This window comes from Lepidochelys olivacea, assembly GCF_965140295.1.
Source record: "Lepidochelys olivacea isolate rLepOli2 genome assembly, chromosome: 3".
In the NCBI taxonomy this organism is placed as follows: Eukaryota; Metazoa; Chordata; order Testudines; family Cheloniidae; genus Lepidochelys; species Lepidochelys olivacea.
Genome location: NC_140413.1, coordinates 187,746,446 through 187,768,726, shown reverse-complemented (window position 1 = coordinate 187,768,726; position 22,281 = coordinate 187,746,446). Strand labels below are relative to the sequence as shown.

Genomic DNA, 22,281 nt, shown 5'->3' with positions numbered 1-22,281 from the left:
GCATGGATACAGGAAGCACAGTCCAAGCTGTGACTCCTTTGCAGAAAAGTTCACTATTGCTGTAGACAAACGATTACAAGAGAAAAACTAATGGAAAACCACCAAATCAGCAAATTCAAAATACAGTAAAAGCATGCGTTCACTGTGGATCCCCATAATACCTTGCAAGCTACACAGGATGTCCGGCAAAAGTAGCTCAGTGCAATGACTGCAAAAAGATTGGGCATTTTGCTAAAGTATGTCACAGTAGCCAGTTCAATCAACAGGTGCATGAAGTTACAATACCAGATGTTACGGTGCTGAGCGTGGACAAAATCACCACTGCACATATTCCAGACCAGATAAAGTGCACTGTAAATGTTTCCACCATACCCTCAGGCAAATCACATTCTATTCAGCTAATGCTGGACACTGTCTGAGCAGTATCTATACTACCTGATTCCATCTATCTGCGTTACTTTAAAGATCTGCCTCTTCCTGAACCCAAACTTCACTTGGTGTGCTATTTGAAAAACCATATTCCAGAACATGGCTGCCTGCCAGCAATAGTTACTTTTGGTGATTGCTGTGTAACTGCAGAGTTCTACATTGTCCACAAAGGCACTCCTATCCTTGGCAGAGATTTATTGGCTGCTTTAAATCAAGGTAGTTAATGGACGAATTGATCTTCCTCAGCAAAGCACTCTTGCAGTACACACACCTGTTTCAGCTGGGACCCAACACCAGGTTGAGGAGAAACTCAGCTGTGCTTATGGGTTTTTGCATAAAGTTAAAATTCAGAATAATGTGATGCCTGTACAACAGAAGTAACGGCGCTTACCATTTTCAGTCAGGGAAGCTGTGTCAGAGGAACTTAGAAAACTTGTTCAAAAGGACAATATTGAAGAGATTGACTCCTCGGAATGGGTTTCACCGATAGTAGTGATGCAGAAGAAGGGTGGAGGCATTTGCCTTTGTGTGGACTTAAGGGAGCCTAGTAAAGTTATTGTGATTGACAGCCATCCTCTTCCTCACATAGAAGAAGTATTTGCAGAACTCCGTGGAGCAAAGATGTTTTCTACTCTTGATTTGCAGACTGCATACTACCAGGTTATGTTGCATGAAGATAGCAGAGACCTCACAGCATTTATTACACACGAGGGACTATTTTGTTTTAAACGTGTTCCATACGGTCTCGCATCTGCCCCAAGTGCCTTCCAAAAAATGATGTAATTGATTCTGAAGAATCAACATGGAGTTCTGTGCTATCTGGATGATATTATCGTGTTTGGAAATATTTCTGTGCAGCATGACAATAACCTGCAGTCTGTACTAAACGGCATCAGCAAAACAGGCCTCAAGCTCAATAGGTCCAAATGCAAATTTAGACAAACTGAACTCTCCTTTCTGGGGCATACAATTTCAGAGGCTGGACTAAAACCTGATCCAGATCATATCCTGGCAATTTCAAATGTTCCTCCTCCAACAGATTTGCAAACCTTACGTTCCTTCTTGGGTCTTACCTCCTGGTATGAAAAATTCATTCCCAGTTATGCTTCTGTCATTGAACCATTATGAGAATTACTACAGAGAAGTTCAACCTTAGTGTGGAAAACGGATGCACAAGCTAGTTTCAAAACGGTGAAAGACTTGATTGTACATCATCCAGTACTTGCACTATTCACTCCTTCATTGCCCGCAATTGTAACTACTGATGCTTCTGATTATGGACTCGGGGCTGTCCTCACACAACTTTCATGAGGACAACACAGAGAGTACTGTTGCATTTGCTTCAAGGACACTAAGTAATGCTGAGAGGAAATATTCTACAGTCGAAAAAGAAGCACTTGCTTGTGTCTGGGCTACTGAAAAATGGAGAACTTACCTATGGGGCCACACGTTCAAGTTGCGCACAGACCACAGCCCTTTGACGACGTTGCTCACCACAAAAGGACTGGGAAGAGCAGGATATCGTATTGCTAGATGGTCTGCAAGACTACTCTCTTTCAATTATTAACTGGAATATAAGCCTGGAAACCAAAATGTGGTAGCTGATTGCCTTTCTCGCCTGCCTTTGCCTTCACCAGATGATCCACCAGAGGATAAGGATGTAGTAGTTGCGCTTATTACAAGCACTCTCACTGCAGTTACAAAAGAACAACTTCAAGCTGCTCGTTCAGAGTGTCCAATTCAACAAAAACTACGGGAATTTCTGACAAAGAGATGGCCCAGTAACCCTAAAAACCTTGACCCGGTTTTGCTGCCTTATTTTAGATCTTGGGATGAACTTTCTTTGCTTGATGGCTGTGTGCTACGAGGTATATACCAGCTACTTGTGCCAGAAGAATTAGAGTCAAAACTCATACACCTGGCACACAATACTCATCAAGGAATTGTCAGAACTAAACAACGACTACGGGATCTGAATTGGTGGCCAGGGATGGACTCTCAAACTGGAACACTCATAAAATCCTGTGTCACTTGCCAAATGCATGATAAAACAGCAGTGACATGTACCCCTCCATTATAGCCTGTTCCTCTTCCTGAATCTGCATGGGAAAAGTGGCGATTGACATTGTAAGACCCTTTGATACTGCTCCAAGTGACTGCCATTATGCCATCACTTAAATAGACTATTTCAGTAAATGGCCTGAGGTAGCGTTTACATCACAAATCTCTTCTGCTACAGTAATTACGTTTCTCTCTTCAGTTTTTAGCAGGGAAGGTAACCCCAAAGAACTAGTTTCAGATAATGGCTGCCAATTTACTTCCCTGGAGTTTGAAACTTTTCTAGCAGAGAGGAACATTTTACACAGAAGGTCATCCCTATATTACCATCAAGCCAATGAGGAAATCGAACGGTTTAACAGAAGTTTGAAAGACAGTTTGCAAATGGCTAAACTGGAAGGGCGATTGTGGATAACTTTCACTACTGATTTCTTGCAAGCATACCAGGCTACACGACATGCCACAACGCAAAGATCACCAGCAGAGTTACTGCATGAGAAACAGATGAATACTAAACTGAACATTGCTGGATTGTTAAAGGCACGACCTGATGCCCAACCGAAGGTGATGTGAGAAAAACAGTTGAACGGAACCAAGCAAAGTATAAAGCTTTCACAGACAGCAGGGTGCTAAGGAACCAAAGTTTGAGTGTGGTGCCTTCATCAGAATTCCAAAAACCTGGAATTTTACACAAAGGGGACCATAAATTCACAGCTCCTCTTAAAATCATAGAGAAGAAGGGACCTTACACCTATCGACTTTCTGATGGGTGGGTATGAAATGCTTCTTATCTTGCACCTGGCTATGCACCAAGAGGAGATTATGCCAACACCCAGTCTGCACTGGATGACTTCACCGCAGTATCAACACAACAAGCCATTGCATTGGAACCGGGGCTTGGGAGACGGCCTGTCAGACCCAGAAAAGCACCTGTCTGGACTAGAGACTATGTTATGTAGTATCTACAGTGTTTTCAGTGTAATATTTCTGCCAACAGTATAGTGTCTTGTTTCATATTTGTTCCTGTGGTTAGAACAACAATGTTTATTTTAATTGGGAGAGTTTCTTAAGAGAGGAGGGAATGTGGTGTTTAGATGCTGCTTGTAATTATTAGAACTGGGAGCACTGGTTGAAAGGACAGGAAACAGGAAGCGGGGGGGGGGGGAGTTGAGGAGGCGGAGTGAGAGCTACCAAGGGTGCAGAAGCTGCTTAGTAAAGAGGTTTCCACTTTAAAAATAAAGTTCTGTCGAAGTCTGTTAGTACCTTCCCTTGTTGCTACAACACATACTTCAAGTAGACAAACATTCTGAGATCCTCCACGCTCCTGATAGTTCCCACTGAAATCAATTATCCTTTCCATTGACTTAAATGGGTGCTGAAACAACCTCCTAGTCACTAATCTAATTAATCAAAATATAACATAAAAATCAATTAAGAAACTATAGCTCAAATGCATCCCAAGTGTCATCCCAGTAAAGTCAGTGGATTTGAGTGAGAATTGGATTGCCTAAGTATAAAGGTGCTACTAAACATGACACAGTGATTTAATATGCTAGCTTTTCACCTCTGCAAGTATGTCTTCAAACCTCATTTAAGTTCTAATATATACTTGAAATGAGTTGGATAGTCACACATCTCAAATGACCCAGACAATCTGGCACAGCTGTTAGATTCTGTTCTGCAAAAGTCAAATACTGGGAACATCAGGGCACTTGCTGGTCTGGAATTGATAGAACTGTGCAGATACCTCTGTATAATTGCAAAATGCCTAGCTCTAGCCATACCCACCTGGGGAAAGTGACAATGACTCAGAGGGTCCACTGGTCATGAAAGTTAATTCAAATAAAGCATACTTTTTAAAAGTGCCAGATAACTTGCCTGCAGTAGTTATCTCCTGTTTTCTTGATGTGATTCCCACTCATTCTAACAGTCAGTGATTCCACTTTGGTGCCATTGGACCTTTACAGCAGTTGCTGGATACAGTAATAGTTCACAGTGAAGAACAAAGCACATGCAGAGCAGAGACCAGAGTGGCTGTATTGCTACAGGACAGGACTACTGTTGAAGCAGCCCATCAAGAAAAAGCAGATGGATACCAGGAGCCCAAAATATTTTTTAACTCTTATTCAGCACAGCAACGGGTGAGAAGGAGTGAGGAAGGAGGTCTGACAGGGACACATATGAAAGCAGAAAAGGATGGGAGAGAAGCAGAAGGAAAAGAAGAGGAAGGGTGGAGGAAAAACATATGTATAAGGTTAAAGGAGTTTCAAATATTAATGTCCTCAGGACCTAGGAATTCTCATGGACACCTTGGGCTCTAGCAGATGTTACTGGCCTTTTACTCATGAGATATACTAGGTTTAACATTTGCTAAACTCCACTCTCCAGATACACAAGCACTTGTTTTTTTAGTTCCCCTACTGCTAAACTCTCCTGTTAAACTGGTGGAGCCCTAGGACTGTTTGTAAATATTGCTTAGGTGGCATTTTCCCATCACATACAGCATAGACCGTGGAAAGTTTTCTAGGATATAGGATTTGTCACACCAGTCAGACAACTGGGCTAACAAGCTGAGTTATCTTGCCTCTGGTATTGGTCTCATGTCTGTGTTTTCAGAGAAATTTCAACAAATCCATCTGACACCTGCGTGCCAAACCAATTCCCAAGAACTTCCATTGCGTTCAATGGGAGTGGATCAGACCCCTGGCCAGTTGTACAGTGCTGTACATGGAGGAAGAGCAGATTTCTTTCCCAATGCCTGAGACAATCAGCATCATGATGCCCTGAATCACAAAGTGTAACTACCCCTATTTTAACATGCATAACAACATGTATAATGGTTGGTCACCCGGCTCCTTTTAAACCCAGATAAGGTATTACACTCTGTGAATTCCTGTGGTGAGGCTGATTACACTCTGCATGAAGTAGCATTTGCTTTAATGGAAGGTTCATTTTATGTGGTTTATGTTCTCCTGCCATTCACTTCACTGAGTGACCTGGCACCTCAGAGTGTGGGGCAGTTCACAACAGGAGGAGTGTTTGTTTTCCCTCGGGGAAAGATTTACAAAGACATAAAGGGCAGTTAAACCCCTACCACCAATTAGAAGTCCATGAAGATTGGACACCTAACTCCAATTTGTGCCTTTTGAAAATCTTTTCCTATACGCTTTGTAATTTTATCTACCTCAATATTGGTAAGTCCCCTCAACTCTTTTCCTTACAAAGCGAATTAATCCTAGCTTTTTACAGTCTCTCCTCCTATGTAAGTTCTACTCCCCCCGCCCCCAACAATCTTTGTTGTCCTGCCCCTGTTCCTATCTCTGCTGTACCCTCCTCAAGGTATGGGAACCAAAATTAAGCACAATATTCCATGTGAGCACATGCCATTGCTTCATATCATTTATTTATATTATGTTTTTACCATATTCCTTCTTTATTAATGCACCCAAGCATACTAGTCACTTTTTAAACATATAGGGAAGAGACAGTGTCATAAAATATAAAGGGAAGGGTAAACCCCTTTAAAATCCCTCCTTGCCAGAGGAAAAATCCTTTCACCTGTAAAGGGTTAAGAAGCTAAAGGTAACCTCGCTGGCACCTGACCAAAATGACCAATGAGGAGACAAGATACTTTCAAAAGCTGGGAGGAGGGAGAAAAACAAAGGATCTGTGTCTGTCTGTGTGATGCTTTTGCCGGAGACAGAACAGGAATGGAGTCTTAGAACTTAGTAAGTAAGCTAGCTAGGTATGTGTTAGATTAGGATTTCTTTAAATGGCTGAGAAAATAGCTGTGCTGAATAGAATGAATATTCCTGTCTGTGTTTCTTTTTTGTAACTTAAGGTTTTGCCTAGAGGGATTCTCTATATTTGAATCTAATTATCCTGTAAGGTATCTACCATCCTGATTTTACAGAGGTGATTTCTTTTTTACTTCTATTAAAAGTCTTCTTGTAAGAAAACTGAATGCTTTTTCATTGTTCTAAGATCCAAGGGTTTGGGTCTGTGGTCACCTATGCAAATTGGTGAGGATTTTTACCAAACCTTCCCCAGGAAGTGGGGTGCAAGGGTTGGGAGGATTTTGGGCGGAAAGACGTGTCCAAACTCCATTTTTTCAGGAACCCAGATAAAGTTTGGTGGTGGCAGTGGAAATCCAAGGGCAAAGGGTAAAATTCATTTGTACCTTGGGGAAGTTTTAGCCTAAGCTGGTAAAAGTAAGCTTAGGAGGTTTTCATGCAGGTCCCCACATCTGTACCCTAGAGTTCAGAGTGGGGAAGGAATCTTGACAGACAGAAAAACAGAAGCAGAGAGAGAGGGGGGTGTATAACATTAATAAACCTTAATATAAATCTCAAGATTAAATTTTTACATGATCTTAAAAGGTGTGGTTAAGATATACTGTAGCACTGCAGAGAACACTGTTCTCTTATTCCCAAGACTGATAAGACAGGAATCATTACAGCACTTACAGAACAATTCCCTAGATCCGATGCTCAAATTAAAAGGGTTACTGTTTATTTAAATCACAAAAAAACTAAATTGGTGAGATTTCTGCCACCAGTCATGAGCACAACTATCATACAAACAAAATGGAGATGCGAAAACTGATGGCAAACAGGCTTGATGTAGGTCAATCCAGACTTCACTGGCCCTGTATGGGTGTGCAAAGGTGCACAGAGACAGGTGGAATAAGCTTTCTCCCATCCTTTATGTCCCATAGGAACCAGCCAAAATCCAATCCCTTACATTCCCTGAACACAAGGAAAGTGTAGTGTCGCCACTGCTATACTCCTGAAGAAAACAAGAAGGGCCAGGGGAGAGGTCTGGGCCCTCTTCCATACTAGCCTAACAAATAAGACCACAGTATGCATGAAGAAAGTGTACTTCACCCATTCAGACATGGGCTATTCCAAAGGCCCAGCACAGGAATTATTGCTGGCTGCACCAAAATACCTTGGTCGCATGGCCACATCTCCTTAGAACAGCAGTCTGTAGGCCTAACTCTGCTTCCACTGAAGCCAATGATGAAACTGATATTGATTTCAATAGGAGCAGAGTTAGGTCGCCAATGAGCGCTTATGAAAATCTCACCAAAATTTGTCTTTGCATGACTATCCAACTTAAACAATAAACTTTGAAATTTGGCCAATGTTGGCTTAAAATGGGTATTTCTCATTAGCTTACAGTAAAGCCAGTCTTAAAAGTTTACACACTTTATTTTGTGTCTCTTCCATAATGCTGAACTTTTAGCTGAACCCTTTCAGAAAAGGTTACTGGCATTTCAGAAATACAGGCATACAGCCTGAACATTGCGCATTCATACAATGAGCATGTTTCATTGTCGTCTGCTCTTACCTATACTGGTGTAAGGGTGGAGGGCTGTTAAATGCAATCATTTGTAGTCATTCCCACTTTTATGTGCATTGTTGTATCAGCTATTGTATGATTCCCAGTTCAATCTTTCGTTAAACTTTTAGTAATCAGAGTGGTGATATGTCAGTACATACAGACAACTGTTTAAACTAGATTAGGCTGCTTTATAAACCGACATTAGTGCACCTATTAAGATATGGAGTCATTTTTGGAAAGATGATTCACCAAATACTAAAATATTTAAAGTATAAATAAAATATTCCCAGTGTGGTTAACAATATGTAAGGCAGTACTTACAATTCTCTCCAAAGAGTTCAGACACAAATTTTCCAGTAACATGAAGCTAACCAAAAGCTTCAAACTTCATATTACCAACTGCACCTCCAGCATTAACCACACTTGCTCACAAAAATGTTTTTGTTGTTATAACAAATTCAGCATATTCTAGTCATGTAGATACCCATATACTGGAGTCCAGTGGAAAGACTCCCACGGACATCAATGGGCTTTGGGACAAGTATGTCTCAATCTTGTATCACTTCAATGAGCACACTTCCACTGCAATCAATAGGAGATCTACAAGTAGACATTCTGTCAAACTGGATTGATCCTGAAACTCTTACTCATGTGAACCATCCAAATAGTCCCACTGATGTCAACAAAACTATTCGCAAGAGTAAGGGTTACCCACCTAGATTAGACACCTATTGACAGGAGTACAGTGGTTTCCATTAAAAAGGCTACATTTACCAACAAATTACCACACCATCGTATTTGAGAGACCAAAATGATTATCTGTTCTCCGTATAGGAAAATAATTGTTGCATCTTAAATACCACTGTGTGCTGACTCTTTGATAAAACTTTGACTTTTTAAAGGGGGTTACTTTACCTTAAATAAACCTGCACAAGAACATATGTCATTGCTTTGTTCTTTGGCCATTGCATACTACCCAGCAGACAACAATTAAATCAGTGCAGTATTGCCATTCAACCTTTTCTCCCTGAAGACATAGAGCAATTTCTTCTGTGCTCATTCACATACAAAGAGTATGTTCTGCTATGCACTGTCTTTCCTTAAAAAGCAACACATTTATAACAGTAATTGTTCATAGTTTAAGATGTGTGTCCATTTAACCTACAAATATTTTTGCTTGAGAGAAATACTGCTGCACTTGTTCTGTACATGAGTTCCCATACCTCCAGCAGTATGTACCAGTTAGTGCTAGTCAGCACTTTTACTTTAGCTCATTAATAACCTCAACAAGAAGCAAGAGGCATCTCTAAAAGCCTCTGATATTTTCCTTTGACACAAAAATCAAATTCCAGACTAAAACAAAATCAGAAAATTGGAGATTTACAGTAAATTTAGAATAAAAAACAACTCAAAACACTAGCCCTCAAAGCATATTAATTTTTATATAGAGGTACATATACAATACCTATACTTATGTCAGAGTTAAAGATTGTCATACCTTATTTCTAGATTCCATAAATGTTCACTATAAAAATTATTTTACCATTGCATTTTGTCCTATAATTTCTGCAGTCTTCTTATCCCCAAATAGTTCTGTGCTCATTAAGCAGAACACTTTAAGAGTGATCACTGTAAAATATTATTAACTGTTACAACATAAGTTGTATTCGGTTAACATCCTTAAGATGAAATATATGTTTTCAGTTACAAACACTGGACCAATTTCTACTCTCTGACCTCGATTCAGCAGAACATTTAAGCACACAAAACTTTTGAGCAGATGAGGGAACCCATTTCAGTGGAATGTATAGAACATTTTCCTATCTTCTACTTTTTAAAACTTTTACAATATTATCATTAGAATTTGAAAATTAATACATAAAAACATATCAAAATGCAATCATACTTTTGGCATAAAGAGGGGGGAAACAGAAATTTAAACTTAAAGCTGACACCTAACATCCTTTACTTACCCAATTGTGCCTACAAATACTGCTCTCAGGTGCAAGCAGCTCCCATTAACTTCAGTGGGAGCCCTAAGCATGCATCTGAGAGAAAACTAGGACTTAAGTATTACAACACATATCATTCCACACACTGCAGCATATTTACTTAATATCATACAATTAAGATACACCTATAATAGCCTACTAAAACAGCCTTAACTCCACAGTCTTTGTCAGTTTCAATCAAATGCTTAAGCTATTTTTATACCTTTTGTATTTATTATAACACATATAGTAGGGCAAAATTCTGTCATCATAACTGTGCTACTAACTATACTGAGGTGATGCAAGTATTAATGACGGAAGAATTTTGGACAGCAAGAAAAGTACCTTTATAGGAGCTTCCATTTTACTAGAAATGTCTTGATTGTTTACAAAAGTGCTTTCCAAATACCAAGAGCAATTAGTCCATTTCAAGTCTGCATAATAGGATTTTTTTTTTCAAAATAATGTTCAGCAAAAAAAGGAGCACCTCAAATTCTAAGCATTTTCTATTTTTTCACAATTTATAAATTGGAAATTGATTTGTATCCACCAAAAAACCAACTCATTTTGTGTTCAGGCTCTAACTGTCACATAAGAGTGACATGACCATAGTCTGCTATGCTGCTTCAGGCCCATGTTATTTGAAACTGCCAAGTTAGAAGTCTTAGACAAACCTTGTAGTACAAATGTGAAAGATTAACAACATCCAAAGCAAGCAACACAACTGTAATAAGGAACAAACATTTGTGCATGTGTTAGGATTTTTCTCTTTTGTGATTTTACAGAAATAATGATGTTATAATGATGTATGTAATAATAATGATGTCCCCACTGCAGAAAAATTCCACAAAATGTTAATGCACTATCTTATTAGAGTAATATACATACCAAATTTTTCTTTCTCTCTCTCTCATACACACACACACACACACACACAACTTCTAGCCCTACATAGGGCTCAATCTTGCAAAGCACTAACTACCCTCACCTCCCGCTGACATGGGGAGTAGATGGCCAGCCCTCTGTGGAGAAAGAGGTGCTTAGGGACTATTTAAAAAAGCTGGACATGCACAAGTCCATGGGGCCGGACAAGTTGCTTCCGAGAGTGCTAAAGGCATTGGCGGCTGTGATTGCAGAGCCATTGGCCATTACCTTTGAAAACTCATGGCGAACGGGGGAAGTCCCAGATGACTGGGAAAAGGCTAATGTAGTACCAATCTTTTAAAAAGGGAAGAAGGAGGATCCTGGGAACTACAGGCCAGTCAGCCTCACCTCAGTCCCCGGAAAAATCATGGAGCAGGCCCTCAAGGAATCAATCCTGAAGCACTTACATGAGAGGAAAGTGATCAGGAACAGTCAGCATGGATTCACGACGGAAAGGTCATGCCTGACTAATCTAATTGCCTTCTATGATGAGATTACTGGTTCTGTGGATGAAGGGAAAGCAGTGGATGTATTGTTTCTTGACTTTAGCAAAGCTTTTGACACGGTCTCCCACAGTATTCTCGTCAGCAAGTTAAAGAAGTATGGGCTGGATGAATGCATTATAAGGTGGGTAGAAAGTTGGCTAGATTGTCGGGCTCAACGGGTGGTGATCAATGGCTCCATGTCTAGTTGGCAGCCGGTGTCAAGTGGAGTGCCCCAGGGGTCGGTCCTGGGGCCGGTTTTGTTCAATATCTTCATAAATGATCTGGAGGATGGTGTGGATTGCACTCTCAGCAAATTTGCGGATGATACTAAACTGGGAGGAGTGGTAGATATGCTGGAGGGCAGGGATAGGATACAGAGGGACCTAGACAAATTGGAGGATTGGGCCAAAAGAAATCTGATGAGGTTCAATAAGGATAAGTGCAGGGTCCTGCACTTAGGACGGAAGAACCCAATGCGCCGCTACAGACTAGGGACCGAATGGCTAGGCAGCAGTTCTGCAGAAAAGGACCTAGGGGTGACAGTGAATGAGAAGCTGGATATGAGTCAGCAGTGTGCCCTTGTTGCCAAGAAGGCCAATGGCATTTTAGGATGTATAAGTAGGGGCATAGCGAGCAGATCGAGGGACGTGATCGTTCCCCTCTATTCGACATTGGTGAGGCCTCATCTGGAGTACTGTGTCCAGTTTTGGGCCCCACACTTCAAGAAGGATGTGGATAAATTGGAGAGAGTCCAGCGAAGGGCAACAAAAATGATTAGGGGTCTGGAACACATGACTTATGAGGAGAGGCTGAGGGAACTGGGATTGTTTAGTCTGCAGAAGAGAAGAATGAGGGGGGATTTGATAGCTGCTTTCAACTACCTGAGAGGTGGTTCCAGAGAGGATGGTTCTAGACTATTCTCAGTGGTAGAAGAGGACAGGACAAGGAGTAATGGTCTCAAGTTGCAGTGGGGGAGGTTTAGGTTGGATATTAGGAAAACCTTTTTCACTAGGAGGGTGGTGAAACACCGGAATGCGTTACCTAGGGAGGTGGTAGGATCTCCTTCCTTAGAAGTTTTTAAGGTCAGGCTTGACAAAGCCCTGGCTGGGATGATTTAATTGGGGATTGGTCCTGCTGTGAGCAGGGGGTTGGACTAGATGACCTCCTGAGGTCCCTTCCAACCCTGATATTCTATGATTCTATGATTCTGTGAAGTCAGTAAGAACTGAGAGACCATGGCACCTCACAGGATGGTTTGGTATCAGGCAGAGCTACACCCCTTCAGCCCAGCCCAAAGCCCGCTGCAGTCAATGGGTATCTTTCCATTGACTTCAAAGAAGTTTGGATCAGGCCTTTGATGAATAAGATAATATTCTGATTACATATTTAACACATACTATAAATTGAAACAATTTTAAACCTTTCTATTCATCATACGCTAACATGAACATTTCATTCCTGTTGGTCAAACAAATGACAGCCACAAATAATATCGCAATGAAATTGCCAGTACATCAGGGGACGGCAACCTTTCAGAAGTGGTGTGCCGAGTCTTCATTTATTCACTCTAATTCAAGGTTTCGCGTGCCAGTAATACATTTTAACATTTTTTAGAAGGTCTCTTTCTATAAGTCTATAATATATAATTAAACTACTGTTGTATGTAAAGTAAATAAGGTTTTTAAAATGTTTAAGAAGCTTCATTTAAAATTAAATCAAAATGCAGAGCCTCCCGGACCGGTGGCCAGGACCCGGGAAGCGTGAGTGCCACTGAAAATCAGCTCGCGTGCTGCCTTTGGCACACGTGCCATAGGTTGCCTACCCCTGCAGTACATCATAAAATGAACACTATACATTGATATTTGATCAAACACATGCTGTCTTGTAGTACCTGAATATATACTGAGGTGGAAATTTATCTAGATTTTTATCTAACCCACACAGGATCCCAAGTACCTATAAAAAGTTTGATTTTTTTTAAATGCAATGGTTATAGCATTATTTTTATTCTATTACACTATGTTTTGGGCCATGTTTTCACAAGGGACCCCTACATTAATGCTTATAAATTGCATCATCTTTGCACATGTAAAACCTGAGTTTGCACTCAAATTCTGGGTAATGTAATTCACAATTCTCTACTCAAATCATAGAATATCAGGGTCGGAAGGAACCTCAGGAGGTCATCTAGTCCAACCTCCTGCTCAAAGCAGGACCAATCCCCAATTTTTGTCCTAGATCCCTAAATGGCCCCCTCAAGGATTGAACACACAACCCCGGATTTTGCAAGCCAATGTGCAAACCACTGAACTATCCCTCCCCCACATTTTTTCTGGTGGAGGAGGGAAGAACACAGGGAGAAAAATGTGCAGGCTTTTTGCACATGTACCAGTATGCGTAGAATAGCGGAAAAACAGATTTTCAGGCCACTTATGAAAATGCAGTTCTTTATTACCAATGTCTATCTTGCAAATTTTTTAGCGTAATTGACAAAACAGTTACAGTATAGTTCGGAAGCAGAAAAGTTACCTAAATTTTAACTTAGAGGGTTTAATCCTAGACTACTGAAATCATTAGGAGGTTTGCCATTGATTTTACTGGGCCCAGAACTCACGCTTAAGTCATATTATACAAAAACAAAGGAAAAGTACAGTGAAGGCCCTTGAGCACCCAAAGGCCTCCACTAACATGATTACATAATGGGCAGGATTAAAGCAGCATTCTGAGTGGCCGTAAAGTCTTATCCAGCTCAATAGCTAATAAAGAGACTCCCAAATTCCTGGCTCCTCCCTTCAGCTCATTATGACTTCAGCCCAAATTGTGTAAAGCTGGAATACTTTACTCAAGAAATGCCAATCACTTCAGGTTGAAACCTGCAACTTCTCTAGTTTCATTGGAAATAACATGTCCAAATTTTCAAGGGATCTCATTATTTGTATGTAGAATATTAGTTAGCGGGCCCATTTGCACACACAACCTGCATCTATGTCTGCAAGCATACAAATATATATTTGTGTGTGCTAAGAGATGATTTAAGATATCAAAGTGGATAGATTCATGAACAACGTGGTTGCAAATAAGGAGGCCCTTTGAAAATGTATCACTACAATAAGATATTAAGAGGTTCAATGTTTTTCATTAATTTTAAATTAAATAAACTAAATGAAAACGGAAATATACTTTAATAAAGCATAAAACGTTTTTAAAATGTCTATATCTTAAAATCTACATTCTCATTTTTCAAATATTCACTTTAATTAATTGTTTTAAAAATCAATTAGAAATCTCCATATTTTAACTATCCTTCAGGGTTTGGTGGTGTTGTGAATCCACACTTCACTAGGAATAAGCCAGTCAACAGGCCTGAGGAGTAGATCATCTCATAACAAAACCCTCTTGTAAGTCATGCATTATTTATAAATGGATTGACTTGAGGGAGCAATGTCACAAGCTGATGAAGATTGCAACCCAGGCATGTAATTCATTATGGCCTTGATCCTAAAAGCAGATCCACACAGGAAGACCTTTATGCCAGTGCAGAGTTCCATTTTAGTCAATGGGCTCCATGCAGGTGCAGGGATCTGGCCTTGCAGAGCTGGAGCCTATAAAGCCTATCCTCAGCCTCTTACTCAGGTAAAATTTCCATTGTTGGCAGAGTTGTAGGATGCCCTACTCCAAATCAGAGTGAGAAGAGGTGAGGAATAGGTTTTATAACTGCATAACTAAGACTCAGGTGCTCCCTTATGGAAACCTTATAAAGAATGTAAAAGGAACTAAATCAAAGCAGACTCTATGGAAATTACTGTAAAAATCTACAGAATTTATAGGTGGGTTTTTCATCCATTCTATAAATATTCTACAACAGAAGTAGGCAATTTTATTGAGTTCTATAGGTTGATTTTAAAAGGTATTGTCTATTAATTTCTATAGGATGCTTCCCTAATGTTTCTCTCCTGCCAAAATACCAAGGCCTCAATTCAGGAAAATACTTAAGCATGTGCTTGAAGACAAGCACATGAGTACTCCCATTGCTAACTTCCTGAATCGGAACACTAAAGAGCAGAAAAAAAAATACTTAAAATTCTCCCTAATCCTGTTCATTTTATTTTCAATTCATTAATAAATATATACCAACTATAGGGTTTGGGACACTGTAGGGGCCTAAGGCCAAGTAACGGCCTTCAGGCAGCTATCTGATTCATCTTTTAACTAGAAGACAGGGTGGCTCAGGAAACTGGCACTCAGATGGAGAAGCTTTCAACTTTAAGTAGGTGGTTCATATCCGGCCAGCATCAGACCTAACCAGAAGTTATTATTATCTAATAGCTGACTTCAGTGTAATTCCACATAGGTATAAGGGTCTGTCTATATAACTATCATTGTAGGATCAGGGCCTAGAATTGTTAATCTGTCACAGACATGACATTTACACACTTAAGTGACATGATTTCATTATCCCTTACTTATCTATTAAGTCTAACTGCCAATGGATGTCTGAATGGCTACATTATGTCTGCCTCACTTAATAATGAAATAAAATAAAATAATAATAATAATATCTAGCTCTTATTGGCTTTACCATTACATGTAATTGTTCTTTTCAAAAGTGGCTGGTATAATTTTACATCTACTTCAGTAGTCTTTGTAAATGTGCTTTCAGTAAATATATTGACCCACCATTCATTCCATTGTATACACTCCTGTGATGAGGTGACATATCATCTGCTACTTGTCTCCTTAGGGTACCTTCTCTGCTGCCCCCACTGAGATGTTTGAGATGCTCCGGACTCCCTCCATAATGTTGTTTGAGATGCTCAGGGCTTGTCCCCCTCACTTTCTGGAGATGTTCTGTGCTTCCACTCAATGTGTGTTTTTGAAGATGCTCAGGGCTGCTGCTGCTGTGCTTTTGATGCTCTGGGCTACTACTAGGCCTATGTTTTTGAAAATGTTCAGGGCTACTACTTAAAATGTGCTTTGGAAGAGTTTCTGGACTACTACTGGAGTGCTTTTGCTGTTCAGGACTACCTTTGCCAACATTTTTATGATGTTCTGGACTTGGTCCTTTTAGATGCTTCTGGTGATCGGGACTTCCAGAACTCTTAGGTTTTTGGAGATGCTCTGGGCTAAGACTCCTATGTTTTTGATGCTCAGGGCTTCCTTCGCCCCTACTTTTTTGGAGATGTTCAGGACTAGTATTTGGATGGTGTTTATGATGGTCTGGACTGTCCGTACTTCCAGTGCTAGAGGTGCTGCTCCCATCACCAACATCTCGTATGTAAGTACTTGTTGCATTTAGCTGGCAGAGGCTGATTTGGCTGTCAATGGAACTCCTGCTGCCTGCTCCACCACTTTTCTCTTCATCAAGCAAAACACACAGTTCTTTCAGTTCCATGTTTTCTTTAACCACTTCTTCTTGTCTCACTTCCAATTCTTTCAGTTTCTGTAAATATAAGGCAACCTCTTTGTGCATAACCCCAGCACTGTACCTGCCCAATCTCTGCCACTCTCGTGATACCTTCTTGCCTTTCTGCCTATCATCGTCCAGAAAACAGCAAAGGTCTCTCAGTTCTTGGTTATCTTCTTGCAACTTCTGATTGATATCCTTTAAAAGAAAGAAAATAATTAGAGAGAAGTGTCTAAATATTAACATTCATTCTAATGTTAACAGTACATAAGCCAATTAACAGAGCTGTTGTAGACATGTCATCTAACTTCCCCATCCTGCTCTAATCAGCATACATCAATCAATTTTGCACGTACAATTGGTCTACTATGACTGCATAATATTTCTGTAAAACAAAGACATTAAGCAGCACAAAACTAAACATCACACTGAATGAATCTCAAAGGTTCATAGGTTAATTTCAGATATGGTGAGAAGAGTTCAGTTTTTTAAACCAAAACTCATCCATAACCTTTTAATCTCAAACTGGATAGAAAAAAATATATTTTTCATAGCTTCTCTCAAAAGATTTCCACTGTCGTGAAATGTCCTCTTGTCTGTTATTGCTGAATAAAACCAGGAAGTGTAGAGACACTAATAATTATATATATGATCATACTTTGATGTTATTATATCTATAATCTAATAGATAGATAGATAGATGGATGATTGAAGGTTATATATATATATATATAATACTTTTCAGAGCCCAAAAGAGTTTGGGGTTTCATTTGCTTTGGTTCCAATTTTGGACAAAAGAATCTGGTCAGGTTTGATTTAGTCCAGACTGGTTCAGCCATTCTGAAATTAAATAATTTCCTATAAATAACTTACTAGAGTCTCAATTCAAAGAAGACTAAGAAGTACATACCCCATGCCCTTCTCTAACTACTGAACATTCATGCTCTAAAGTAAAAACATTCAAGATATTGCTATAGCAGGACATGATGCAAAAGAAACCTTTTTTTAGCATTTGTTATGGTTGTTCCCAGTTTTAACAATCTGGCCTGTGATCATATTCATCATTTGCAACTCCGGGTATTCTTTTCCACCTTTTAATGCTTTTGTAACATTCTGTGTATTTGTGACACATATTTATTTTGTAAATGCTCACACTTTAAATACATTTCCTATACTTCCCTTTTCTTCCTCTCATGTCTTATTTGAAATACAGAAATTAATTACACATATGATGTTTTAGCATTAGGGAAAATCCCTTTTCTTTTTGTTTCTTAGAAGCAAAGATGGATGTTTATTCAGCAGTGTTTATACAGGCTCAGATTTTCAAAGGAACATGTAGGAGGTAGGTGCCCAAATCCCATTGAAATTCAGTCGAGTGTAGGCACCTAACTCCATTAAACACCTTAGAAAATCACAATCGTGTAGCCTTCTGGAACTAAGCTCAAGTTTTTAAAAGAGAGAATGAGGCTTCTGAAATGAATAACATCTACAATTAATACTTAAAACATTACACAGCAGGCCTATGAATTATTAGAAGAAAATTCATTTTCAAGTCCCAGTTCAAAAATATGAAGAAGAAAAAAAGAGGAAATAAAAGTATCGCTTAGGAAGTTCAGAGTTAAAATAGTAACTTATCACTCATTCCCTATCACAGTCCAATGTGGTTTCTTAATTAAATTTACCTAGTATATAAACCCATACTCTCTAGCCACACCCCTGCAATACCAAGGGAGAGAGCAGCAGAGAGAGTGAAAGCCTAAACTCTTGATTTCCTTGCATTGCTGTTGTAATTTAGAACCTTAGCTTTATTTTTACTAAGATAATTGTATCATCAGATGGGACCCTGGCACCTCCTGAAGTGCAGACAGATGTCATTTATCGCCAAAGCAGAAACAGGTCTAGTCATGCTTTGCAGAACAGGACATATGAGGAGGGGAATGAAGTCTTCTATCTCTCACTGATTTTCTGTACATAATAGTACATAATATGAGCTAACTGTATGCACCTGCTCTACTTTGTCAGACAAGAACTTCCCCAGATAATATTTCATAAGTCCATACCTGTCCCTATGTGTCTCTTCTCATTACCCCCCTCATAATCCTGCAGTTTCAACTCAGTTATTGAACTCCCTGAGAACTTCATCCCTCAGAGCAACAGGATGGAAAGTGTTGGTGAGCTATATAAACTATATAAATCCCAACTGGAAATTTTTGTTCCATATAACAGCTTTGGCATGCTACATCATAGCTGTAGCTATCACACAGCCCCAGTTCTCAAAGGCAGGGTGAGCATCCATGAGTGATTATGCCTCTCACCCAGAAAACATTAAAACAATTAGGAATAAATAATTAGAGGCCTGAAGTCAATGGAAATATTCCATTGAGAATGGTTGGATCAGGTCTTAAAACAGAAACAGCATGTCAAAAAGTGGAAACCCTCTGAAGATATGCCCAACTCATAGATTTTATTAAAACATCTTGCTTGAAAAGAGTTTCAACTGCAATTGGCTTTTTTAAAAAAATTAAAGGAGGGAATTAGGAAAATATTAGTGTTTAATCAGAGGACATGCTCTCACTAAAGAAATTAAAGCATAGTATCGGTGAACCCAAAATCAGAGAGGTTTTCAACAATCTGTCCCAGGACTGGAAAGCATAAATACTACCTGCTGCACACTGAAAATGATCAAAGCTTCCCAGAAGCCTGGTGAGAAGCTGTATTGGTAAATTAAGAAACAATCTTAAGACAGCAGCAGAGTTTAACACCACAATCTTTGAATCTATCCAACATGATCATATATTTTATCCTTTCACATGCACTGGAAATGAGAACATTTAAACCTACTGAAATCTACACGTTTTGAGGGCAAGAATTCAAAGAATCAAAGGTACCCATCACCACAAAAAAGTTTTTGAGGTACATTGCACCATATACTCGTTCTACACCCTGCACACAGTTTGCCACTTCTGTTTCTGCACATTTTAGGGAGGACATAAAAGTAGAGTGATTTTTTTAAAAGATTTCAATTCCTATTCATTGTGGGCTGAATCCAGCCATCCTTATTCAGGTTTTACTCTGTCCTCACTAAGACAAACTGCTGTCAAGTCCCAGTGAGAATTTACCTAAATAATGACTGAGTAAAAACATTTGAGGAGGTAGGGGAATTGTCCCTGGATGATGCACATGCAGACTGGAAATCCACCCTCTGATGGAAAGCGCAGATCCCTGAACCCACCGAGGGCCCTCTGCCAGTCCAGGGATGTGGGGGAGAAAGACACATTCATCATTCCCCATCCCCCTAACCTCATGGGGAATCCGTGCTTCTCTTCTCCAAACCTTCCCGCAAAATACCACCAGGAGACTCTTGCCCCAAGCACAGAACAGCCCAACAGACCGCGCGGGCAGCGGGCTCAGCTCCGCAGCCAAACCCCTCCAGCAGCGCCCCTGAGGTGGGCTCGGTGCTGGGGGCGCAGGAGAAGCGCCCCGCCCAGTGCCTGGCGGCAGCGGCCCCCTCTCCCGTGCCGGCCGGGGCTGCCCCCGCCCCTCACCTTGAGGCCGCGGATCTCGCCGAGGTGGAGCTGCAGGCGGCGGTTCACCTCCCGGATGAGGTTGCTGTGGTCCAGCATCGCGCTCATCTTCTCCGCCTCGGCCCTGCGCAGGCTGCGGATCAGCTCCTCCTTGCTCCACTTCAGCAGCTCCTCGTCGGACACCTTGGACAGGTCCTCGGCTGGAGCCGCTCCGCCGCTATCCGCCGTCTTAGACATGGTGGCAGCCCAAGTCCAAGCTCCCTGACCGCGGCCGCCCCGGCAGCAGATGGGGGGACCCCAAAGCCAGCCCGGGCTCTGCCTGCTCCCCAGCAAGTCAGCCCGGTCCAGCTCCCGGGGCTGGGTGCTGACTGCAGGGGCCGGTCCGTACAGAGCGGGGAGCTGGGCTGCGCTGGGGGATTCCCCCAAAGCCAGCCGGGGCTCAGCCCGCTCCCCAGCAAGCCAGCCCTTGGCTCTGCTGCCGCTGGGTTCAGGGAATGGGAGCTCCTCAGCCAGGACAGCAGCAGGGACGGCTCTCTCCCAGCAAGTTGGCCACGATGTGCTGCTGCTGTGCTGATACAAGGCGGGGTCCGGACCCGGACCGCAGATCCTGACAGAGCGAGGGAGGTGGGCTGAAGTCTGGGGGGACTCCCACAGCCAGCCTGGGGATCGCACCCTCCTCACCAAGTCAGCTGCAGTTGGCTCTCCTCCTCCTCGCCGCTCCCGAGGTTGTGCTCATCCCCCAAAGCCATCCTCCCTAATTAGGGCTCTGACGGTACCGAGTCCTCCTCCGGCACGCGATGGAGCCATGCGCAAGAACAGGAGTGCAAAGTCCCAAGCTGAAGCACCATAGTGGATGGGACGAGGAGAGCAGGAGGCTGGGGAGCAGGATCCCGCGGGAGCGGGGGGAGCGCCCCTTAAAAGCAGACGCAGCTTCTGGTGCCTGGCTTCTCGCCCCCTCTGTCTGCGCAGCAGTAAGAGTGAGGGGTGCAGGCAGAGGGCAGTGCCGCTGCCGCCGCCCCGCTCCGTGGCATGCCTCCTCGGCGCGTACCCGCTGGGCGGCACTGAGGCTGCATCGGACTCGGGGCTGGGAGGGGGAGGCGGTGGAGCTTTGCAGCGCCTGCAGCTGCGGCCGGAGACTCACGCGCCGCTCCTCCCGCTGAGGCTCTCCCGGAACAAGTGAGCTGACCCGGAGCGGCGCGCGGCTTTTCACAGAGGCGCGTGCCATGTGCGAGCCCACTGGGAGGGAGCCGCCGGCCGCAGCGGCCGCAGTCCAGCGTGGCTCCCAGGCGCCACCTGCTGCATGCCACTGGCTTCGCTGCCTGTACAACTAGCTTCACACAGCGGGCTCCTCAGCCTACTCCTCTTTTCTCTCAGCCCTCTTGAATGCCCTGCCTGTACAATGGCAAGGTAGGGGGACGGAGGGAGGGGCAGCATTCCTTATTTGGGAGCTACTAGGAGCCTGGGCACTAGCTAGGAGAGACAGAGGAGAAAGTGGTGGAGTCTATGACTGACCAATTCCACTTAACCTTGCTGCCTTATCGCCTCATCCCAACCCTGGGCAGAAGATATCTTCCCCCGAAAGAGGTGGGAAGCAGTCATTGGTGTTCAAGGAATGATCGATAGTTCCAACCCAGAAGGGACCATTGTGATCATCTGCTCTAGAACAGGGAGTGGGCGAACTATGGCCCACGGGCCGCAGCCGGCCGCAAGCTGTTTTAAGCTGCCCTGCAAGCTCCCGCTGGGGAGTGGGGTCAGGGGCCGCACCAGGCAACTCAGCCCTGCTCTGGCGCTCCAGCCGGGGCACTGGTCTGGGACCGCAACACGCAGCTCAGCCCTGCTCCGGCGCTCCAGTACAATAAATACAAGTACAATATTTATGTTCCAGTTGATTTATTTTATAATTATATGCTAAAAATGAGAAAGTAAGCACTTTTTTCAGTAATCATGTGCTGTGACACCTTTGTATTTTAATGTCTGATTTTGTAAACAAGTAGTTTTTAAGTGAGGTGAAACTTGAGGTGCATAAGACAAATCGGACTCCTGAAAGGGGTACTGTAGTCTGGAAAACTTGAGAGCCACTGTCCTAGAGCACATCTTGTAGAAAGACATCCAATCTTTAT

General features: G+C 42.1%; 1 protein-coding gene across 6 annotated transcripts in view; it reads right to left on the bottom strand.

Moving 5' to 3' along the window:
* CCDC85A (coiled-coil domain containing 85A) overlaps nt 1-21,922 on the bottom strand; it is a 192,949-nt gene extending 171,027 nt beyond the window's left edge. For 2 of the 6 annotated variants that reach the window (XM_084625260.1, XM_084625261.1), the window contains exons 1-2: nt 20,183-21,921; nt 15,911-16,835 (exon numbers count right to left, since the gene is read on the bottom strand). In XM_084625260.1, the coding sequence (XP_084481386.1) occupies nt 15,911-16,835; nt 20,183-20,398 (1,141 nt within the window). In that variant the 5' untranslated portion in view covers nt 20,399-21,921. Of the gene's footprint in view, nt 1-15,910; nt 16,836-20,182 lie in introns of all 6 variants that reach the window. The other 4 variants (XM_084625264.1, XM_084625263.1, XM_084625259.1 and 1 more) reach the window with 4 other exon arrangements.
* Between the last annotated feature and the right edge of the window lie 359 nt (nt 21,923-22,281).